Here is a 23,285-nt window from a genome sequence, read left to right as displayed (position 1 = left end):
TTATTTGTTTACCTCCCAGTCGCGCGCAAGCGCGCCTGTCGGACAAGCAGTTAACTACCAAACCCCTTGTTCGAAAGCTTATGACCTATCCAGCTGCCGCTAGTACCTTCCTATTGTAAAAGGACCGAAGGTTTGTATGCCGTGTCGGAACAATAGTACTTTATTTGGACTAGGTTTTGGTTATGATATCGTGGTACTATACCCTACCAACTAATAGATAATATACATTATCAAGTTTCCAATACGATCCTTACCTGACAAACATCTGCAGTTTTGTAGAAACTTTTCCCATCAATGGTTTTCCAGGTTTCCATGATGGTTGGCAAATCAACAAGCTGAAAATAAAAACCAAAAAAAAAATTCAACACATTTTGAAAAGGTATTTAGTCACAAGGGCAATAATATGAGCATACATACTAGAAATAAGGTACCCCAAGAGGTTTCATAAAACATATTTACGACTACCAAAACAAACTATTAAACATCTCCAACCAATAAAAATTTCATCACAAATCCTTTAATACATAGCACGAACCTATTATTATCACACAATGTAACTTCATCAGACCTACCCATAAGAGCATAATTTTAATCAACATCAGAGAAACTTTTCAAATTTGTTCACCAAAACCATCAATTAGTCCACACAAAGAACACTCTCAGACTTACACTACATATATCGCTTGAAAATACCTCTGAAGTTCAAGGAGCCTCTTGAAAATACCCAAATATTAAATCCACATGAGCAAGTGCAAGTAAAAGAAGATAACAGAAAAGGTAAGAAATTATTCTTTTATTACTGGGCATTGGTGTACTTTGGCCATCAAGCATGTTAGTCCTTCTATCCACATACATCCACAAGTACTGACTACTGTGTGCAGACATTAAATCAGTTTTCAGCAGTGTACCTTCAGTCTACATGTGCAATGCTTTCTGCATTTCTACTTTTCGTCCATTCCCTTAGTTTTTTTCCCACCTGCCTATCCAAATTGAATCTTTCTTGCTCTGGTTGTTGCATCTCACACCCAGTAGGCTGGTAAAACAGTATACTAATGAACTAGCAACCTACCAAAATAAAAAAATTACATACAATATTAACATTCACTCAATAAAACAAAAGTTTTCACATGTACAATACAGGGCGAAAGTAAGAGGAAGATGCTGCAGCCTTAAAAGCAAAATGTAAAGTAAAGGCTACAGAAAAATGTATATCTCCAGCAAAAGCACCACAACTTCATAGGATTAAATCATGATCCAAAGACTTAGCAGTTGAAAGGTACCGTGTAAAAAAAAAAAGTTTCCAGTCTTTCTCAGGCCCCAGATTTCATTATGTGCACACAGATGCCACAGAAACAAACTTCTCTGCAAAAATACATGTATACAAAATTATATGTTTCGTCCCACATTAATATTTTAATATCAAAGTGACACAGGCTACTGGCAAGGAGAGCAATTCCTAAAATAATCTTCCAAGGAATACACCTGAACTCATTGCTCCAGAAGACAAAATATCAAATATAAAAAAGACTGTAAGTCAATGGCTTACCATAAAGTCCACCAATCATAAAAAATGTTGACTTACATTCATAAACGTCACAAAGTTACACATGAAATTCTCAGAATTAATATTTAAAAAGGAAAAAATGATATTGTTATGATACAATAAAGTTTGTTCATACTTACCTGGCAGATATATATATAGCTGTATTTTTCTGAAGTCCGACAGAATTTTAAAAACTTCCGACACACGCAGTGGTCGGCCAGGAGGTTAGTACCCATTCCCGCCGCTGGGAGGCGGGTATCAGGGAACCATTCCCAATTTTCTATTCATAATTTTTATTTCCACTGTCCCTGAGGGGAGGTGGGTGGGTACTTGATTATATATATCTGCCAGGTAAGTATGAACAAACTTTATTGTATCATAACAATATCATTTTGTTCATGAAACTTACCTGTCAGATATATATATAGCTGAATCCCACCTTTGGAGGTGGGAAGGGACAGAATAGAAGGATTTTGGGAACAAATGCATGCAGATGATTTACATCTTGGTTCCACCTGTTAGCATAGCTGGCTTCGTGGTTACTGCCACGTAAGTCTGTGTTTGTGCTACTAGAGTTGCCAGCGAGGTAGAGACCTATATTAGCTGGTGCACTCCAGATGATCTGTCAACAGGGGCGAGACCACGACGTGACTAGACCATATTGACCATACCATGAGGGCGGCTAAGAAGTAATATATATATATATCACCACCTGACCAACCTAGCAAAGTTAAGGTGTGTTAACTAAGGCTTAAGAGTTAAGAAGTCGCCGTGTCAGCGACTTCAACAACTAAATTAAGAGCTCTTCCTAACCATTTTCTACAGGATAGGATGAGTGGTACTTCTTGCCCCCAAGATTGTGTCTGCAGACACGTATGGCCCTAGCGAGCAGCAGATCTCATATGCCATCTTCACATCTCGCAGGGAGTGTGAAGTGAAACACAGAGTTGCTTCGCTAAAACATGGTACTCAGGATGTTGCTGAGTGCCATGCTCTGTTGAAATGCTTCCGAGGCCGCGCCCTCACCTCGTGAGCATTCAGATAAAAAGATTTCAAATCTTTGTGCAAACACAATGAAGGAGCATTTTTGAAAGAACTCCTACACTAAAGCCAGGCTGTTCTTCGATATGGGCAAGTCTGGTCTTTTTCGGAACACTGCAGATTGCCCGAATGACTTCGACATTTCTTGAGTTTTATGTAGATAAAACTAGAGACCCCCGACAGGGCACAGGACTCTCTCTGGCTCCTGCCCACTAACTTGTGCCATCCTTGCTTCCAAGCTCCTGGCCCAAGGACAAAACGGGTTACCATTCTTAGGCCACAACGGAAGGGTTAGAGAGCACACCGCCTTGTGTTCTCTAAAGCCAAAACTTGTGACGATGGCTTAAAATCTCACTAACCCTCTTTGTCGTATCTAGGGTGGTTAGAAGAAGGCCTTCCTGATCACATGCAAGAAGTTAACAGGTAGGAGAGGTTCGAATGCTTTGACATCAAGAACTTCAGAATACGTCTAAGTTCATATTGAAAGCTTCGATCTGACATGCACAGTCAGTCCGTCTGTACTAAAGTCAGGTGACCGACCAGTTGACCAGTCAGACGAATCAAGGACAGCAAGGCTGTACCCTGAAGACATAAGGCACTAATTCTTCGCTGAAGGGATGAGTGTCTGGACTGCCTGGGGCGATTCAATCTAAGCAAACCTTGGGGGTTGTATCAACGCAACCCAACGTCGTCAGCGAATCAAAACTCCTGACTCGAGCTTCTGGTGCCAGGAGAAACAGGAGCCGGAGCAAAAAGGCGATTCAGTCCGAAGGAAGAATGCCTGACAGTCCAACCTGGTCTCATGTTACACGATCATCGGGGTGTATAAACGCAACCGACTTCGTCAACAAGAAACTCAGGGCTACTATATGTCGCCTGATCTCGCACGAGTGTCTGACTCCGAGAAAACAGGTGAGACAAAAAGTAGATGATGAGCGAGGTTCGAGATTCCACAGAACTCAAAGATCGTGAAGGGCTTTGTTGTTTGACAGACGCAAATCTCTGAGCCCAAAGGCCGTCAACAACATAGTGCGTATTCTTTAATAGTTGTGACTGCCAGCTTATCCCATTCTTCAGACGGAAATGGAAGACAGTAATCTTATTCCTGTCAACATCTCGATAGCCTGAACGTAGTCAGACTCAGAGCGGAGATGTATATAGGTAGTTATAGGTACCTTTCGAGTTTAGAGTAGACCGACTCTCTCGGAAAAGGTCCCTTGGAAAGTGAACTAGGAAGTATGTGACCTCTGTGAATCCAGGATCCTGAAGGCCAACATGGGGCGATCAGCGTCATTGTCGCTCCCTGTGACATCATAAATCCTCTTATTACATTTCCTAAGCGATTGAAAAAAGGGGAAAAGAGGACTAAAATATCCATCCCCGTTCAATATCATAGGATGGCGTTTAATGGTACCGATCCCGATCGAGAATAAGGGAGCAGAAAAGAAGAAGCTCTTCGTCCTCAACATATCGAAGAGAAGAATGAAAGGGCGTCCCTAAAGTCTCCACAACTCTCAACTTACTTCTAAAGAAAGATTCCACTCGGAAGTCAATAGTTGCTGCCGTCGATCTAGACGATTCGTACGGACTTTTGCAATCCTGTAACGAACCTCTAGAGGATCGTTACATTCTACGCCTGTTGTTATAATAGGCTTTCTCGTAAACTCGAACAGGGACGAGAGAAAGATACTTCTTAAGATATGAGAGAGCTGTGGAATATCAGAGTTGATCTGGACCACTGGTTTCCCAAAACTCGGTTACGAGGACTGGAGGGACTACCGAATCTCTTTTACTTCTTTCAGATTAAGATCCAGGACATCTGAAACCCTATCCAGATGTCCGGCACCTTCTTTCTATCACCTCAGGTGATAACGCACTGAGAGATGTTCAGAATCATTCCTAGATCTTGAATAATATTTCAGTTTCCCGGTAGGAAAAAAACTGTGGTCTGAATTGCAGTCTATTCGGGGAAACAAACTTCTTCAGGAAGGAAATAGTCCCAGCAAGCTCATCCATTCCCCTCCCCGAGTAAATGGGCTTACTTCCCTAATAAGGCTGCGTTTGCCTAAGCAGGAGAGCATATAAAAGTGCAATGTTGCGGTAGACTCGTAGTTCTATACCGTGCGGTAACGAGCACCGAAAGGATTAAGAGATAACTCTGTTGAACATAGTAAGGCAAAACGAATGCAACGTTTATTCATTCACGTAAGAAATCCCCTCAATCTTAGGCTAAAGTCCGTGATTGTAGGCCAGAGATACAGTTAGTCAGTCAATCCCGCAGGAGAGACGTAACCGCCAGCACAGAGATACGGTTAGTCAGTCAATCCCGCAGGAGAGAGGAGACGTAACCTACCGCGCATGACAGCGCGCCCGATCTGTTTACTGGCTCGGTTGGACTGGAGGACAGACACACAGCGTGACAGCAGCAGCCAGCATGCTTACGAACGTCGTCTCTTAAACTTTATGTCTGGGTTGCCAGCTACCCTATTCTACGAAGAAATAGGTCCGTTATTTTTTGAGCAGAAAGACTCTCAAGCTGGTATATTTAAGCGAAACAGAAAACGCTAAATATATAGATGCGTTTGTGTCGTCAGAACACTACCATACAACGGTAAAAGATAAATCGAAACTCCTGGAAGGCTGCAGGGAGTAACGATTAAATGTCCTTAGAATAGACAATAGACCTCTCGGTTGCCATCCGAAGAGGTAACTACAGCAAGCGTATATGAACTTGAACCAACCAGAAGTATAAGTAACGCAAGGCAAAACAAAATATGAAATTATATCACAATAAGTTTGTTCATACTTACCTGGCAGACATATATATAGCTGAATTCGGAAATACAGCTACATACATATCTGACAGGCAAGTTTCATGAACAAAACTTAAGAGAATCGAAGCAGTCAGCTCAAGCTTCTTATGTTACTGGACATAAGCGTTCATTGACGTAGTCTACAAGTCTATTTCTTGTACGAGTCTGCGAATGACGAATGAGAGCTCTCTTCCGAATCTTGTCAATAAAAGAGCTTATTCGCTTACGCAATATCAAGTTAATGAGATGTTGTCAATGAGAACTAACCCATTTACGGGACAGAGATATTTTGTCAATGAGGGGATACCACCCACTTACTTGACAAAACGAAGTATATTGTCAATGGGGGAAAGTCACTTGAATTGACAAAACGTAATCCAGGGAGTCAAGCATTTAATTTTTCCGATTCCCGTCTCAAACGAGGAAGGGGCAAGAATCCTGTTAAGAGACTGGCTTACGGCAGGTAGAACGACGATGTTCAATTCGGCAGCGTAGTCCCGACTAGAAACTAACAAATCTATCATCTGAAAAACCTTTCAGATGGCTAAAAAGCTTGCAAAATTATCCTGGGAAGAGGAAGAAAACTCTCCAACCCAGCTTCCTCTCCCGTATCAACTAATGCCTGCTAAAGCTTAAAATTTATTGGCAGTATGGCAAAGGAAGTCCTGTCTTGCGCTTTCCTGAAGAGCGTCCTTTTGATGAGTGCCTTTGCAAGAATCCCACTGAACGTTGCCGAGAGTCCTGACGTGCAGGGACATCGAGCCTTACATAACCCGTAACTGCCTTATCGCAAAGTCTTGACTGCGGTAGTGGCAACTTAAATTTATTGGCAGAATGGCAAAGGTTGCGGTAGAGCAAACGAGATCTTCCCTTGAGCTTTCCTTAACTCCATCCACCTATGCGAAAAGCAATATAATTGACAGAGACCTCTTGAATTCACGAAACCCGATGTCTTGCTGGGTTTCGAAGAAGAAGTTGTCTGTTCACTTTAAACTTCCTCCGAAGCACTGCCTACTTCACATTCTTTGCAGGTGAGGTAGAAGGTATCACCGGAGGTAGAGATAAACATTCTTTAGGCCCATATCTGAAACAAGAGCTTGAAGAGTTCAACAGAAACGTTCAGCCAGGCGACACACCTGGCTGCGCTGGTGCACGCTCGGCGCCACTGGAGCGCGCTCGGCGTCCACTGGCGCGCGCTCGGCGTCCACTGGCGCGCACTTGGCGTCCACTGGCGCGGACTTGGCGTGCACCCGCCCGCGCGCGCGCCTGGAGTCCATACCGAGCGTCCCGGGCGTCCGCTCTTCAAAAGCTTCCTGCTACTATGACTTCTCTTACGTATTTCTCGGTGGAAAGACGGACTACGAGTTCAGCGACGTTCGCCTTCTTACTTCTCACTGAAACGCATAACGAGAGAGAGAGAGAGGACGTGAAGCTCCTCTTCTATAAAGCTTCTATTTAGAGGGCGCGAGTCCTTCCGAAAGCTCCAAACCCCTGCATGGGGAGGACGCTTCGGAGGACGAGAAGCAATCTTTCAGGATTCGTGCACGCGCACGCACTTTGGCAGTCTGGGGATTTTCATCAGAAAACTGCCGAAGGCACGTCAGATCGGTGGGGGTTCCTTGTAACCCTCCTTAGGCTTTCGACATGCTCCCTCCCCGGGTCCTGGGAGTCAAGCAGAGGTCCCGGCCTAGAGGCGAAACGAGGCCGATCTGACGCACACCCTCCACTACACAAGGGGTATCACTGCACTTCTGCACTTCACTTTTTACTCTCTAAAGCAAGCACTTTCGATTCTAAGATACGAATCGAAAGAGTATCAGGCAATTCCTCTACAGACACTGCTTAGGGCCCGAAGGCAACACTGCAGGTTAGGAGTAACAATTACAGAAGTAGCACTTCACAGCAATGAAGGAGAGCGAGCACCTCTCGTAGACATATTCTAGCCCGTAGGCCATACTACAGGGTTAGGCAAAATAAAGTCTACAGGAAGTTAGCAGGTTCACTACCCTGACTTTTGTTACTGATTAATTGCGTACATACGAATCATATCGTCTTCCTTACGGAATTAGACATGTTTACTGATTAATTGCGTACATAACGAATCATACGTCTTCCTTACGGAATAGACAAAAGTCTCACACTCCTTACATGACAAATCTCAACAAAGAAGCAACAAGACCCATACCCCTCGTACATACCAACAATGCGGATCTACGAAGCTTTCGGTAGCCACACCCTATCTTTGCAGGACAACCCCGTCTGAAACTAGCCTAACTAGTTCAGATATTTTATGCAAAAATGAATCAAATTCAAATCAATTTAAGATAGCGTATGCCTAGCCACAAATCCCACAAATCCAAGTAAATAAATCAAAAGACAATTAGGATACTTAGCGGCAATGAAGTTTCCAAAATCCTAAGACGGAGGTACTGAAAAACAGGTGTTTTCAGCACCAGCGACAGAAAAATTATGAATAGAAAACGGGAATGGTTCCTGATACCCGCCTCCCAGCGGCAGGGACTGGGGTACTAACCACCTGGCCGACCACTGCGTGTGTCGGAAGTTTTAAAATTCTGTCGGACTTCAGAAAATACAGCTATATATATATCTGACAGGTAAGTTTCATGAACAAAACTAACATTAATGTCTCTGCAAATCAATACTATCTGTCTGAGGTAGCAACCAAAGGCTGAATAGCATTCATCAGCATTTATGCCTTAAAAACCTGTTTTATTCATCTTTCCCAAAAAGTGACCAGACACAAACAAAGTATGTTCAGTGACATCCTGAGGTATCAGTGACCGATTACCCATACAAATAGGAAATATAGTTAATTGGTAACTTGGTAATAAGGAAAACAACAAATAGGAAATCAATATGAACTTGCCCATTCCAAAACAAAAGCTAGCTACCCTTGTGAGATTTGGAAAGGATAACTCTATAAGCTTAATAAGACATAGATTTGCAAAGAATAACTAACTTGCTTAAACAGATACTAATCATGCAAGAAAACAATATAAACTGGAAGAATTTACATAACTTCTAGAAAAAATAAAACTGGAAGAATTTACATAATTTCTAGAAAAAATAAAACTTTATGAAAAAATGCATGCATTCATATAAAAATACAGTAAAGTAAGAATTCTTAATCGATAAACATTTTATACTTACTCTGGCTTTGTACATGATTGTATCAAATGTAATGATTCCATTTCGCATGTCATCCTTATCATTAGTAAAGTCACCTGAATTGCAAGTCGATCTTTAATATTTGTCTGGCCTTGTCGGATGGTATCCCTCAGTAGTTCTGACTGAGCCTAAAACAAAATAAAAATCTCAATACTCCCATAAAAAATGATATTGTCATGATACAATAAAGTTTGTTCATACTTACCTGACAGATATATATATAGCTGTATTCTCTGACGACCGACAGAATTTCAAAAACTCCCGGCAAACGCAGTGAGTCGGCTAGTTTGGTTAGTACCCATTCCGCCGCTGGGAGGCGGATACCGGGAACCATTCCCATTTTCTATTCAGATTTTCTTTACCACTGTCCCTGAGGGAGGTGGGTGGGTACTTGATTATATATATCTGTCAGGTAAGTATGAACAAACTTTATTGTATCATGACAATATCATTTTGTTCATGACACTTACCTGCCAGATATATATATAGCTGAATACCACAGGGTTGGAGGTGGGAAGGGACAGAATAGAAGGATTTTTGGAAACATTTCACATGCAGATGATTGACATCTTGGTTCCCTACCTGTTACATAGCTGACTTCGTGATTACTGTCACCCTAAGCCTGCTTCTGCTTAACTAGAATTTCCAGCAAGGTAGTGACCTGTACAGCTGGATAGTTCTAGATGATCTGTCAACGGGAGCGTGACCACAATGTGACTAGACCATATTGACCATACTGAAGACAACGAAGCATAAATAAATACCACCTAACCTAGCCTCATTAAAGTTAGTCCCATAACTTTCAGGCTAATTAAAGGGAAGACCGCCTCAAGCGGCCAACCCTACGACCGTAAAAAAAAACAAACCCATAATTAAAATCACACACATCCATTTTCTAAAGGATGGGTTCGTATTGCTTCTCGTCCCCAATACTGTATCCGCGGAAATGTATGGTCCAAGCGAGTAGCAATTCTCATATGTTGCCTTCACATCTCTGAGGTAGTGTGAGGCAAACACGAGTTGCTTCGCCAAAATGTGGCACCCAGGATATCACTGAGTGCCATATTTTTCTGAAAAGCCACCGAAGTAGCTACCGCTCTAACCTCGTGAGCATTAACTTTTAGCAGTTTAAGATCACCATCCGTGCAGGATGAATGAGCTTCCCTGATGGTATTTCTCAAGAAGAACGCCAGTGCGTTTTTAGACATTGGTAATTCCGGCCTCTTGACCGAACACCACAGGTTGTCTGACGGGCCTCTACATTGTTTGGTCTTTCTAGATATAAAATTTGAGAGCTCTGACAGGGCACAAAACTCTCTCCGCTCTCGTCCGACGACTCTGATAACCCCTTGATATCAAAGCTTTTAGGCAGGGGTTGGATGGGTTTTCGTTCTTCGCTAAGAACGAGGGGCTCAGCGAACACACCGCATTGTGTTCTCTGAAAACCCACATGTTTAGTCATAGCTTGGATTTCGCTAACCCTCTTAGCTGTTGCCAAAGCGGTCAGGAAATAGCTTTCCTAGTTACATCTTTCAAAGAGGCAGCGTGCATAGGCTCAAATGGGGCTGACATTAAAAACTTTAAGACAACATCTAAATTCCATGAGGGATCTTGTCTCGTGGAGCTTTTGATGTTTCAAAGGACCTCAATAAATCGTGAAGATCTCTATCATTCGATAAATCCAAGCCTCTGTGTCGAAAGACCGTTGATAGCATACTTTTGTAGCCTTTAATCGTTGACACTGAAAGTTTGTCTATCTCTCTAAGATGTAAGAGAAAATCAGCAATCTGGCTCACAGAGGTCGTGGAGGAGGAAAATATTTTCCTTCTACACCAACCTCTGAAGACAGCCCACTTCGATTGGTAGACAGCTTGTGAAGATGTTCTTCTAGCGCTGGCAATAGCTCTTGCCACCGATCTTGAAAAACCTCTCGCTCTGGCCAACTTTTGGATAGTCTGAATGCAGTCAGACTCAGAGCGGAGAGGTTTCCGTGATACCTCTCGAAGTGGGGCTGTCTGAGTAGATCGATTTTTCTGGAAGTGTCCTTGGGAAATCTACCAGAAATGACATGGCCTGGCTGTGAACCAGTCGCTTGCAGGCCAAAAGGGGGCGATCAACGTCATTCTTGCTCCTTCCGACGCCGCAAACTTCCTTATTACCTCTCCCAGGAGTTTGAATGGAGGGAAGGCGTAGTGATCCATCCCCTTCCAATTCCAAAGCATGGCGTCTATTGCTATTGCTCCTGGGTCTAGAACCGGAGAGCAGTAAATCGGAAGCCTCTTCGTTTTTGCTGTCGCGAAGAGGTCTACCAGTGGCGTCCCCAAAAGTTTCCACAACTCCTTGCAGATCTCTGGATGGAGAGTCATTCGTTTGGAAGCATTCGATGTCGACGGCTGAGGAGATCCGCACGAACGTTCTGCTGTCCTGAAACGAACCTCGTTAGAATCGTTACATTTCTCAGCTTCGCCCAAAGTAAGATTTCCCTCGTTATCTTGAACAGGGAGCGAGATAGAGTCCTCCCTGTTTTTTTGAGATATGCGAGTGCCGTGGTGTTGTCCGAGTTGACTTGTACAATTCGTCCCACAATCCTTGACTCGAAGCATTGAAGTGCCAAACGAATCGCTTCTAGCTCCTTGAGGTTTATGTGCCAGGACCTCTGTTATCCCCTCCATCCCAGAGGCCTGACACTTCTTCCTCCCCCAGTGTGCTAGCCCGTCATGGACGCGTCTGAGAACAACACTAGGTCTGGGCTCAGAACTTTGAGGGACATCCTTCCGATAGCTTTACGGGATCGGACCACCACTTCAAATGCTCTTTGATCGATTGAGGGATTCTCAAAAAATCTCGTCTAGGTCTTTCTTGTTCTTCCAGTTGTCTGCTAGGAAAAACTGAAGCTGTCTGAGGTGCAGCCTTCCCAGAGAAACAAATTTCTCCAGCGAGGAAATGGTCCCCAGCAGACTCATCCATTCCCTCGCCGAGCATATTTCCTTCTCTAAGAAGACCGATACTTTCTCTAAGCATTTTAGCTGACGTTCTATGGATGGAAATGCTTGAAAAGCCACTGAATCCATCTGAATCCCCAGATACACGATGGACTGTGTGGGAATCAGATGGGACTTCTCGAAGTTGACCAGAAGACCCAGGTCCTTCGTCAGCTGTAATGTCATATGTAGGTCCTCCAGACACTGTTCCTTTGACGTGGACCGGATCAGCCAATCGTCTAAATAGAGTGAGACTCTTATCTTTGAGAGATGGAGCCATCTTGCTACATTTCGCATCAGAAGCGTGAATATCATAGGGGCTGTACTCAGCCCGAAACAGAGAGCTCTGAATTGGAAGACCTGTCCTTTCAGAACGAATCTGAGGAACTTCCTTGACCGAGGATGTATCGGAACATGGAAATAGGCATCTTGGAGATCCAAGGACACCATCCAATCTCCTGGTCTCAGGGAAGCTAAAACAGACTGTGCAGTTTCCATCTTGAATTTTATTTTCCTTACAAAAAGATTCAGCCTGCTTACGTCTAGGACAGGTCTCCATCCTCCCGAGTGCTTCGGAACAAGGAAAAGCCTGTTGTAGAAGCCTGGGGAGTTCCGTGACACGACTCTTTCTACTGCTCTCTTTTCCAACATCTGATCCAAAAGGTCTAATAAGATCTGTTGCTTTGAATCCTGATAAGAGGGCAAAAGGTCTATTGGTTCTATGCTTAATGGTGGTTTCGATAGAAACGGGATTTTGTAACCTTTTTCGATCACTTCGAGTGACCAAGAGTTCGCCCCTCTTATCCTCCATGCTTCGGCGAATAGCGCGAGTCTCGCCCCGACTGGTGTCTGGAGGGCTGAAAAGTCATTTCTTTCCCTGGTTTTTGAGGGGCTCTGCCCCTAGGGAAACTCCTCCCTCTAGCAGCAGCTCTAGAAGAGGCTCTTCCACGAAAGGGCTTATAATTCTTCCTAGAAGCTTGCGTGGTTCTTGAAGACATCTGATCAGCAGGACGTTTCGAAGACCGAGACAATAAGTCCTGCGTCGCTCGTTCTTGGAGATTTACTGATAAATCCTTTACCATCGATTGTGGAAAAAGATGAGCAGAAAAGGGAGCGAACAACAATTCTGCTGTTTTTGCGCTGGCGACACTGACTTAGCTGTGAAGCTACAGAAGAGTGCGCGTTTCTTCAGGACTCCCGACGCAAAATGTGATGCCAATTCGTCGGTCAGCCATCTCTTACTGCTCTGTCCAATGCATGACAAAATACTCGCTAAGTCCTCCAATGAGATGGAATCTGGGCTTCTAGACTGAACATCCAAGACGCCCAGACACCAATCTAGAAAGTTAAAAACTTCCAAAGTTTTATAAAGGCCTTGAGATGGTGATCTATCTCCGACATTGTCCACGAAACTTTCGCTGATGCCAGGTAAGATCTTCTAGGAGCTTCCACTAAGCTTGGCGAAATCCCCTTGTGCGGAAGCGGGGATTCTCAAGCCTCCTGTCCTCTTCTGTCTCGTACCACTTCCCGATCTTCCACTAAGCCTTGTGGGGGGAAGTGCAAAAGAAGTCTTGCCCTTTGTCTTTTTGGATTCCATCCAATCATGGATTCTTTTAAAAGCTCTTTTAGTCGAGAGCGAGGTGGCCATTTTGACAAAATTTGGAGTCTTCCTTGCCTTCGAAGAGGTTAGTTGCGAAGGTGGAGAGAGAGGAACTGGAGCTCGGAACTTCTCAGGAAACAAATCTTTTAAAAGACGAGTCAGAGTCTTATAATCCACAGAGGATGAGGTTGTAGGATCCTCCTCCTCTTCCGAAACAGCCTCGCTTGACGATTTATTTTCTAATGGATACATAGCCTTATTCTGCATTGAACGAGAAGAAACCAAAGTTTCATCTCCCTTTTGAACCGTAGGTTTTGTGTTTGAAATCAATTTTGAAGAGGAGAGTCTGCTATGTTCTCCTAACCTTGACTTTCTCTCCGAATTTTCCAAAGTGACGTCATACGATTTCTCTTGACGAGCACTGATATTGTAGTTCCTACTACCTTGAAGCATATGGCGCTTATCCTTCTGACTAGCGACCTGTTCTTTTCTGCTCAGGATAACTTTATGCACCGGACGCCTAGCGCCCTCAAAAGCGTCCTCATTTGCGTCCTGGAAAGCGTCCTCATTTGCGTCCTGGAAAGCGTCCTCATTTGCGTCCTGGAAAGCGTCCTCATTTGCGTCCTGGGAAGCGTCCTCATTTGCGTCCTGGGAAGCGTCCTCATTTGCGTCCTGGAACGCGAACTGATATGAAGGACGACGAGCGTCCTTACTAGCACTACGCCTCGCGTCCTCAAAAACGTCCTCATATTCATCTTCATATCCTTCTTCTGAACTAATATCGTGCGTCTGAAGTCTCTCCAGCCGACGTTTCCGACCCCGAGCGTCCCGAGAAGCGTCCTTACGAGCGTCCTGGTTAGCAAGCGTTTTGTTTTGTTGAATATGCTCTTCCTGTAAGTCAAGATCCATTCCTAAGAGGTCGAGAAAGACGATGGCCGCCAGTGCGACGTCTTACGTCTTCCTTACCACTCCCACTTGGAGAGGTTGCGTACTCTTCCGTAAGACCTTTCCTAAGAGGGCGAGAAAGACGATGGCCGCCAGTGCGACGTCTTACGTCTTCCTTACCACTCTCACTTGGAGAGGCTGCATACTCTTCCGTAAGACCTTTCCTAAGAGGGGCGAGAAAGACGATGGCCGCTTGTGCGACACCTTACGTCTTCCTTACCACTCTCAGTCGGAGAGGTCTTCCGAGATTCCCACCCACGGTGAGGTGAGGACGTCTCGGAGGAAGAGAAGCATTCCTTCAAGATTCGCGCTTGCGCGCGATCTTTGGCAGCCTGGGATGCGTCTTCAGGATCTGCCGAAGGGACGCCAGACCGGTGTTTAATTCCCGTAACCCTCCTTCGGCCTTCGACATGTCCATTCCCTGTGTTCTGGGAGTCCGACAGAGGGTCTCAACCTGGAGGCATTATAGGACCGATCTGACGCCCCCTCCACTTCACTAGGGGCACTAACATTATCACTACACTTTTGCACATTAGATTGTAGCACCTTTCATTTTCGATTCAAGGTTCCGAATCGATTCTAAAATGGTAGAAAGGGCATTCCCTTCGGTAACAATCACTTCCTTATCTGAAGGAGAAATTATAGGGTTTATGCGTAGCATGTTCTACATTTATGTTAGATTGAGCAACTTTACTTTGACTTTTAACAGAAGCACTCCTGGAGGAAGACCTCCTAATTCTGTCACGCTCAAGTCTACGAATGTAAGATTCATACGCCTTCCATTCGACATCAGTTAATACTTCACATTCTTTGCACCTATCATCCCAACAAGCAAACATGCCCTCTACAATTCACACACACTGTGTGAGGATCTACCGAGGCTTTTGGTAGCCTCACCTTACATTCTTCTACACCACACACCCTGAAACTAGTAGAACTAGATCCAGAACATCTCAATTCTAAGAAAAATCAAAGCCAAAATCAAAATCCAAACCACAATAGCGTATGCCAAAATCACTAAGCCAAGTCCGAAACCAAAAGACAATCCAAATACTCAAGTGACAAATGAAAGTTTTCGAAATCCTAAGCGGAGGTCTGGTAAAACAGATGTTTACTGACCGGCGACAGAAGAAAAATCTGAATAGAAAATGGGAATGGTTCCCGGTATCCGCCTCCCAGCGGCGGGAATGGGTACTAACCACCTAGCGACCACTGCGTTTGCCGGGAGTTTTGAAATTCTGTCGGTCGTCAGAGAATACAGCTATATATATATCTGGCAGGTAAGTGTCATGAACAAAATAAATTGTTCAACAACGTCTATAATATTAATTGTCATCATCTCATGGCAGGTTTTTACAGCTCTCCTTTGGATACTGACCCATAACAATTACAACTTAATCTCATTTACATAAATGTGCCCCAACTGCAAGATTCTTTACATATACCAGGAAATATACATAAAAATATTGTAAAAGTCTAAAAAAATATATATATATTTTATTTCCTACGTGAGGTAATCGAAGAATGAAATGATTTTCAAGGTCTGGTCCTTGAGAGCCTGGAGGCCTCAATGCTCTCCCTTTTGTATTTCTGTTCATTTTTTATTTCCTTTCTTGACCAAGAACAACCAACTCTTGGGGATCAGTGTTGGAGAAGAATGCCCTTTTTCCCTGTAAAAAAAATAACAATAAAATTAATATATAGGTCAATGAAGGAACTAAAAGATCAAAGCAAATCAAGTGCAACTGCTTTAAACTAAACCCTCAGCACTAGCTTTACAATAATATACATGAATTTAAAATTTCAAAAGTTGTACTAATGTCAAAGTTTCACTAGCATACACAACGTTGCTTTAAGCCAGACTCAAGTAATACAGTACCCATTGATCAAAAGCACAGTTAAGATTACCAATGAAATGTAAATGGTTGGCCCCCAAAGCACTGCTACAGTTATTTACTGAGAGGGTACCAAGAACTTCTCTCACTTACACACTGCTGGCATGAATATACTACACATTATGAAAATACCTATATGACAAGCAATAGTCCCTATGATATGAAACACAAATTTCTAATGCAGGTTAACATATGCATTAAACAATCCACTAACAAAACTGAGTGTATTTATGACATTAGCATTAATAAATTCCTGACCAATTACAAAAGTACTTAATAAATTTTAAGGAATAGAAATAGAATATTAAAGTCATGTCAACACATCACCATTACTCTAATTAATCCTTTGGCTTATTTACATACTCAAATTGTGCCTAGCTATCTAAAAAAAAAAAAAATTACCCTTTGCAGAAAAAATTAAAAGCAAGATGGGCATGGCTATAATTCCATGAAGCACAAAAGACAAAACAGAAATTAGGAAAAAGGCTAATTATCCTGGACCAGGCTATTACAATCCAATGGGTTACAGATACAGAGACATACTCAAGAAGTATACATTTCATCATTCAAGTTTCTCATTGTTTACCTTGACGTAATGCTCAGATCTGTGAATAATAAAGATCCAGTACTAATTTGTGCATTAATGATTAAAATGTGGCTTTCCTCACAGGCTATATGTAATAGTATAATCATGTTTTAAGTGTTTTTCTCACAAAATTCGTTAAGTGAAAAGTTAATTTGCTGTTTTGATTATAAATCAAAGAGCATCACAGCATTGTGATAGTATTGGTGCATTGCCAACATCTGCCCAGTCCAATGCATCTCAGAACAACTACTCCTACATTACATATACATAAGTTAATTAAGTTTGCTGTTTAATCATAAAAACACCATTATGCAAAATTCAGAAAAGTTTATTTCCTAGACTTCAGCCACTATCCCCACGTTAGCGTTAGGATCTGCTAGATTAGGTTAAGGAAATTAAATTAGGATGAATCCCAGCCATTCCTCTGCACATCTTCATGCTTCAGGTGCTTTTTTATAATTCTCACTGATATCTTACAACGGCTGCACTTTTTACTACACCTTTTACTAGATATATGCAAGCATATAAAGAAAAAAAGTGGTATGTATCTATAATAACTGTCAAAATGCATAAAACATGAGAAACAGTCAGAAGAATAGAGTGGTATACGGTTCATATACATATTTGGTGAAAATTACTCTCATATGAGCTCATTATCCTAACTTTTAGTTTGGCCTAAAGGAAAATCCACTCGACTTACCATAAGTTAGGTGGACCTAGTTCCAAGGCAACCTCTTCCTCAAAGTCTGAAGGCTATAACATTAGATACTTAGGCAAGACTAGCTATTTGCCAGCCTACATATGGTCAAAGCTGCCATATGATGGCTAGACTTAGTTTTAATCAGGAATCTTCATGGTTTTACAAATTAGAACACATTAATATTAGGCTTAATGGTATTATTGGATATTATCTGATGTCATCAAACTGGCTTAAGATAATCAAGGCCGTCCATTTTGTTTAAGTGCATACATAATATGAAATGTTGAAAGGTTAGGTTAGGCTAACTAGCCTTCAAAATGATAGCCTAGCCTATCTCCTTATATTCTTTTTGTCAAGTACGATAAAATTCTCCTCCCCTGTCAAAGGATAAAGTTTAATTCTGCTGCCAAAACCTCCCACATTCTATAGCAACACCCTCCATACAGATAATATAGCCTGATTTACACTTTACATGGCCTCAACTAATTTTGTCTGAGGTTGTTAGCATGGTGAAGCAAGTCCACTACTGCCTGTAGGCAATGCTTACACAATGTTACTTCAATCCCCACCTAACACTGAATTTAATACCAGAAATTGTAAAATGATGGTCATTCAAAACTGAATGGGAATAAGTGAATAATGGGTACCATTAAATAAATTAAAGAATTGTATTATTTCTTAAGTACACTGTTCCTGTTTTGAAGGAATTGATGGAATCATGTGTTTAGGCCAGAGACCAAGCGCTAGGACCTATGAGGTCATTCGGCACTGGAAAGGAAATTGAGAGTACGTAGGTTTGAAAGGTGTAACAGAAAACCACCTTGCAGTTGCACTATGAAATAATTGTTAGGAGAGGGTGGATGACAAGATGAAGAAAATAATATGAATGGAGGTTCGTACAGCAAAAGGAATGAATGGGGTTGCAGCTAGGGGCCGAAGGGACGCTGCAAAACTTTTTTGAAGATATTCATCCCTCAAGTCCTTGGACATTGTCCAAAACTGGGAGGTGATTATGCAATATTCTACAGTGATTACAAGAGCCTTTTTTTTTTACAATAATAATTAACTGGGTTTTTTTTATCACAAATTTATAACTCTATCAAAGTACCCACAAACTAACCGACTCTTCCTGTTTTCATAACAGTTTCTTCATCTTGACAATGGCTATTCTGCATGTATAAACTGTTGAAGGTTACCTTAACTCCCACAGCTTAGGTATCATATGTATACGATCACATATAGCTTCAAGATTTGGTGTATACAGTTTGAACAAATTTTGTGGGAAAAATTTCCCTAGTTCCATATATCACTATTGGCAACTCTCCAGATCACACTATAAGAGTGTGAGTGAGCTAAGAAGCCCTGTCTTGCTCGAGGTAGTAAGGGGGAATGTCGTCACAAACTCCCATCCAATCAATTTGACAAAATAAAAAAATATATATTAGAAGGCTAATAACTTTGTAAAATTAGCATATTTCTTATGACTGTCATAGGGAAAAGAGGCCCACAAGGGGTGGGAAATATTCACTTACAACTTCTTGTGGAAGGTAAAGAAATTTTAGAATTTTTTTTTTCTTTCCATTGATGAGCTTTTTTTCTCTTTCTTTTAAATTGGCCATCCTAAATTTAGCTCGTCATGGGTGTATGCCTTAGTGTAAAACTGGCCTGAATACTGTGGGGGTTAAACTGACAAATTTTATTTTACAAATCAAAATAACTTTCTACCTGCCTAGAAGCAAGGTAATCCGGATCACCTGAAGATTAGCGACCCCTAATACCTCTCCTGAAGAAAATCGACACCAATATTTTCCTCCTGAAGAAAAGCGACCCAATATTTTCCACCTGAAGATGAACGACCTCTTGCCAGAACATACCGAGCTTGCCAAGAATCTTTAAATATGCGGATAAGGCGCAAAGCGCCGTTCTGCCACGGCCTTAGGAGTAACCCCTGTTATTCCTCTTAGCCTTAAGAAAAGCGACCCCAATATTTTCCACCTGAAGAAAAGCGACCCCAGCGTGTGTTGGGGTCGCTTTTCTTCAGGTGATCCGGTAATCCTTTAAATAAAAGTGGCTAACAAGTCATCAAGGCTAGGTATCTCAAAACTATATAAAAGGTATAGGCTACATAGTACTTCAAATGAGATACATTCTGATCATGTTCAGGTTGATGGGGGGAGGGGGGGGTGAGGAATAGGACAGCTTAGACCTCCTGTACCCTCTCACATAAGTAACAGGATTAAGGGAAACAACTGCCTTGGATCCATCGTACTCAGTGGATCGGCCTTATTCACTCGATATTTAATTGGTGAAACAAGAATATGTACAATTACATTTTGTACAGCAACTTCCCGGCAGATATATACTTAGCTTATGTCTCTGACGTCACCCGACAGAATTCAAAACTCGCGGCACACGCTACAGGTAGGTCAGGTGATCACCCTCTCCCGCCGCTGGGTGGCGGGAATAGAACCAATTCCCGTTTTCAGACCAGATTTTTCTGTCGCCGGTGCTGACAACATCGTTGTTAGTTCCTCCTGCACGGAATTCTGCTTGCTTTGCTAAGGATTGTTTTGGTGAAGTATTCTTTCTTGGCTGGTATACGCTGATTTGGACCGTTATTTGGATTTGCTTAGGATTCTTCATTATGGCTGATGTTGTGCCTGAAACTCGTTTTAGGGTTTGTGTGAAAGAAGGATGTAAGTGAGACTGCCGAAAGCGGCGGTGGACCCTCACACTATTTGTGTTAAATGTAGGGGAATGAATGCTCAGTTAGTAACACATGTGACGAATGTTTGAGTTTGACTGAAGTTCAATGGAAGAGTTTGACTGCGTATGTAAATAAGTTGGAGAAAGATAGATTAGGAAAGCTGCTAAAAGTTCAAGTAGGTTCCTGCTCTTTGGATCAGGACATCTTTCTATTTCTAATGTAATTTCTCCTTCTGCTAACGCAGTTCAGCTCCTTCCCCCCGCAGCGAAATCGTAGATTCGTCTCGATTGGACGAAAGCTGCAATGGAAGCGTCGATCCGTAAATTGCAAAGGCAATTACGAGAAATGGAAGGTAAGAGTGAAGTGTGCAGTGAAGTGTACAGTGTCCCCAGTTTAGTGGAGGGGGCGTCTGGACCGACTCCGCATTGCTCCTAGGCCTAGACCTCTTTCAGACTCCCATGACCAAGGAGGAGGAATGTCGAAAGCCGCAAGGGGGATGTAGAGTATTCCCAACGGTCAGGCGTCCCTTCGGCAGGCCCTGTAGGCTCGTCCCAGGCTGCCTTGGACAGCTATAGACAAAGCGTCCTTAGGAAGTGTTTGTCCGACTCGGATTCTACTTCTCCAAGACGCGGATGGAGCTCCGCGTCTAAGTCGCGCCCTCTGAAGAGCCTGGAAGGCGCCTGCAGGAGACGCATTAGACTCCAGTCCAGAGCCTTTTCCGGAGTATTCTCCCGCTCAGAAGAAGAGAGCGATGAAGTCTCCTGTTTCTTCTCCGGAGGAATTCGTACTTCTACAAAGAAGTTCTTGGTAGGACTGCAGGAGCAGCTATCCTCGTTAGTAGGCTCGCTGTCTAAGGAGCCTTCTCGCAGGAAGGACGTCTCTCTTCCAGTAAAGAGCTCTCTTAAGAGACGGTCGTCAAGTCGGCGTTCGACTCTGGTAGGCGCCTCTCTCCTGGAAGGCGCTACTCCCCAACAAGGCCGTTACGATACGCCTCTCCCTTTCAGGAACGATCTACTACTCCGACCAGAAGAGCTTCTTCTAGTAGGATCCCACATTCGTCTAGACGCCCGAATTAAGGGCGCAAGCATCTCTCCTGACAAGGATAGTCGATCCTTTTCTTAGGAGTAAAGAATGTTTCTTCTCCTTATAGGCGTTGTCTGAGAGATACAAGCGCCTCTCCTTGCTATCTTAAGGAACAAGATAATCTCCGTTATTCACGGGGACGCAGAGAGAGAGAAGAAGAAGTCTCGCCCCAGACGTTCTCGGAGAGATTTTAGCGCCTCTCCTAGCAGGCGCCATCGTGATGTTAGAAGGTATTCTTCAACACGGCGTTTTACTCCTTCCAGACGCCCAGAACGGGACGCTAGCGCCTCTCCTCGCAGACGCCAGGAGACCTGAAAAGAGCAGGATGGGTTCTCTACGCTCTACTCCTGTTAGGCTTTCCTTAGGAGTTACGAGTTTGCCTTCTTACGAGAACATTCGGAAGGAAGTAAACCCCTCCCCTCTCCTGGCAGGAGCCAGGATGAGAGCAGACGTTTTTTCTACCCCAAGGCGTGTAGCGCCTGATAGACGCTACCGATGGAACGCTAGCGCCTCTCCTCACAGGCGCCAAGAGCCTGAAAAGAGCCTGTTACGGGATTCTCGCCCTACTCCTTATAGAGTTACCTGTAAAGATGCGAGCTCTTCTCCTCTCAAGCAGCAAGAACCTCCTGCCTCTACCAAACTTCCTTCAAAGGAAAAAGAGCGCTTCTCCTTCTAGGATCCTTCTCCGAAGAGGCATTCTTCTCCTAATGCTACCTTTGAAGAGTATCTGAGGAGGAACTTCCTGTAGATGCGGTCGTCTCCGATTACAAGAGAACTGGCAGCCCTGCTTCTTCAAGAGTTCGGTGACTCTCTTCGTCCTGCAGATCCTCCTTCACCGGGATCACTGCTTTCAAGCACTAAGCTTTCCAAGTCCTCTTCGTTCGTGAAAATGAATCCGACCCTTTCGATGAAGAAAGCCATCAAGAGCTTGGAGAACTGGCTCCTCTCTAAAAAAGAAGCGGGCAAGACGGTTTTTCCTGCCCTCCTTCGAAGTTGGCAGGTAAGCCAGGTGTCTGGTATGACACGAAAGAGCCAATGGGATTGGGCCTCCCTTCTTCAGCTGATGCTGATTTTTCAGCGTTAGTGGATGCGTCTAGAAGCGCGCTCTTCATTCGGCAAAGGCCTCATGGGGAATGTGCGAAATGGACCATTTACTTAAGGGTCTATTTCGCACACTTGAGGTCTTTAATTTTATGGATTGGGCCTTGGGAGACTCTTGCTAAGAGAGCACAGGATCCAGACTTTGTTCGATGGAAGTTTTAACAAGTGTACTTTCTTGCCTGGATAAGGCCTTGATGGATGGATCTACGGAGGTGGCTTCTCTCTTTTGGATCGGCAGTCCTTAAAAAGAGATCTGTCTTCAGTTCTTTTTTGACGAAATCGGTGTCTCCTCTACAGAGATCCTCTCTGCTTTATTCGCCCTGTCCTAGTCACCTGTTTTCCACAAGAGACAGTGAGAGATATATCTAAGTCGTTATCCGGAAGGCTACTCAGGATCTGCTTGCGCAGTCGGCGAAAGACTAAAAACCAGCAGTACCTTTGGCTAAAAGAGAGAAGCCTGCTTTTCAGCAACCCTTTCGAGGGAGAATGACGGCTAGACCCTCTCTTAGGAGTAGGAGACCGGTGGTTAAGAGGAAGATCAGCACGTAAGCCCTTCCCTAAACCACAATGAAAAAGTAGTCCTCCAGACTACAGTAGGAGCCAGACTGCTGAAGTTTGCGAAAGTCTGGGCTCAGAGAGGGGCGGACAACTGGTCCCTCTCTATCCTCGAGAGGGATACCTTATCCCCTTCAGGGAGAAGCCTCCCTTAACAACAACTCCAAGGGAGTTAACAGCAAGATACCGAGATTCTTTAAAGAACCAGCCCTGCTTCAACTAGTAGAAGAAATGATGGACAAAGAGGCGATAGAAAGGGTGCAAGACCTTCAATCTCCAGGGTTCTACAACCGTCTTTTTCTTGTACCAAAAGCATCAGGACAGTGGAGACCAGTCCTGGACGTAAGTGCCCTGAATTGCTTCGTTGTAAAAACGAAGTTCACAATGGAGACGACTTCCTCCGTTCTTGCAGCGCTTCGTCCAGGGGATTGGATGGTGTCCCTGGACCTTCAGGATGCCTATTTTCATGTACCTATCCATCCTCGTCCAGGAGGTACCTAAGATTCATGTACAGGGCAAAGTTTTTCAATTTCGAGCCCTATGCTT

The 23,285-nt window shown here is 43.4% G+C and overlaps 1 protein-coding gene across 1 annotated transcript in view; it reads right to left on the bottom strand.

Moving 5' to 3' along the window:
• LOC135202298 (transcription initiation factor TFIID subunit 7-like) overlaps positions 1–23,285 on the bottom strand; it is a 125,232-nt gene that overhangs the window by 82,477 nt on the left and 19,470 nt on the right. Inside the window, 4 exon segments of the mRNA XM_064231618.1 lie at positions 255–335; positions 8,569–8,642; positions 8,645–8,714; positions 15,621–15,782. Of these exon segments, the coding sequence (XP_064087688.1) occupies positions 255–335; positions 8,569–8,642; positions 8,645–8,714; positions 15,621–15,710 (315 nt within the window). The 5' untranslated portion in view covers positions 15,711–15,782.

This window comes from Macrobrachium nipponense, chromosome 30 (genome assembly GCF_015104395.2).
Source record: "Macrobrachium nipponense isolate FS-2020 chromosome 30, ASM1510439v2, whole genome shotgun sequence".
In the NCBI taxonomy this organism is placed as follows: domain Eukaryota; kingdom Metazoa; phylum Arthropoda; class Malacostraca; order Decapoda; family Palaemonidae; genus Macrobrachium; species Macrobrachium nipponense.
The sequence above is the reverse complement of the archived record's forward strand: the minus strand, read 5'-3'. Positions and strand labels throughout refer to the sequence as shown.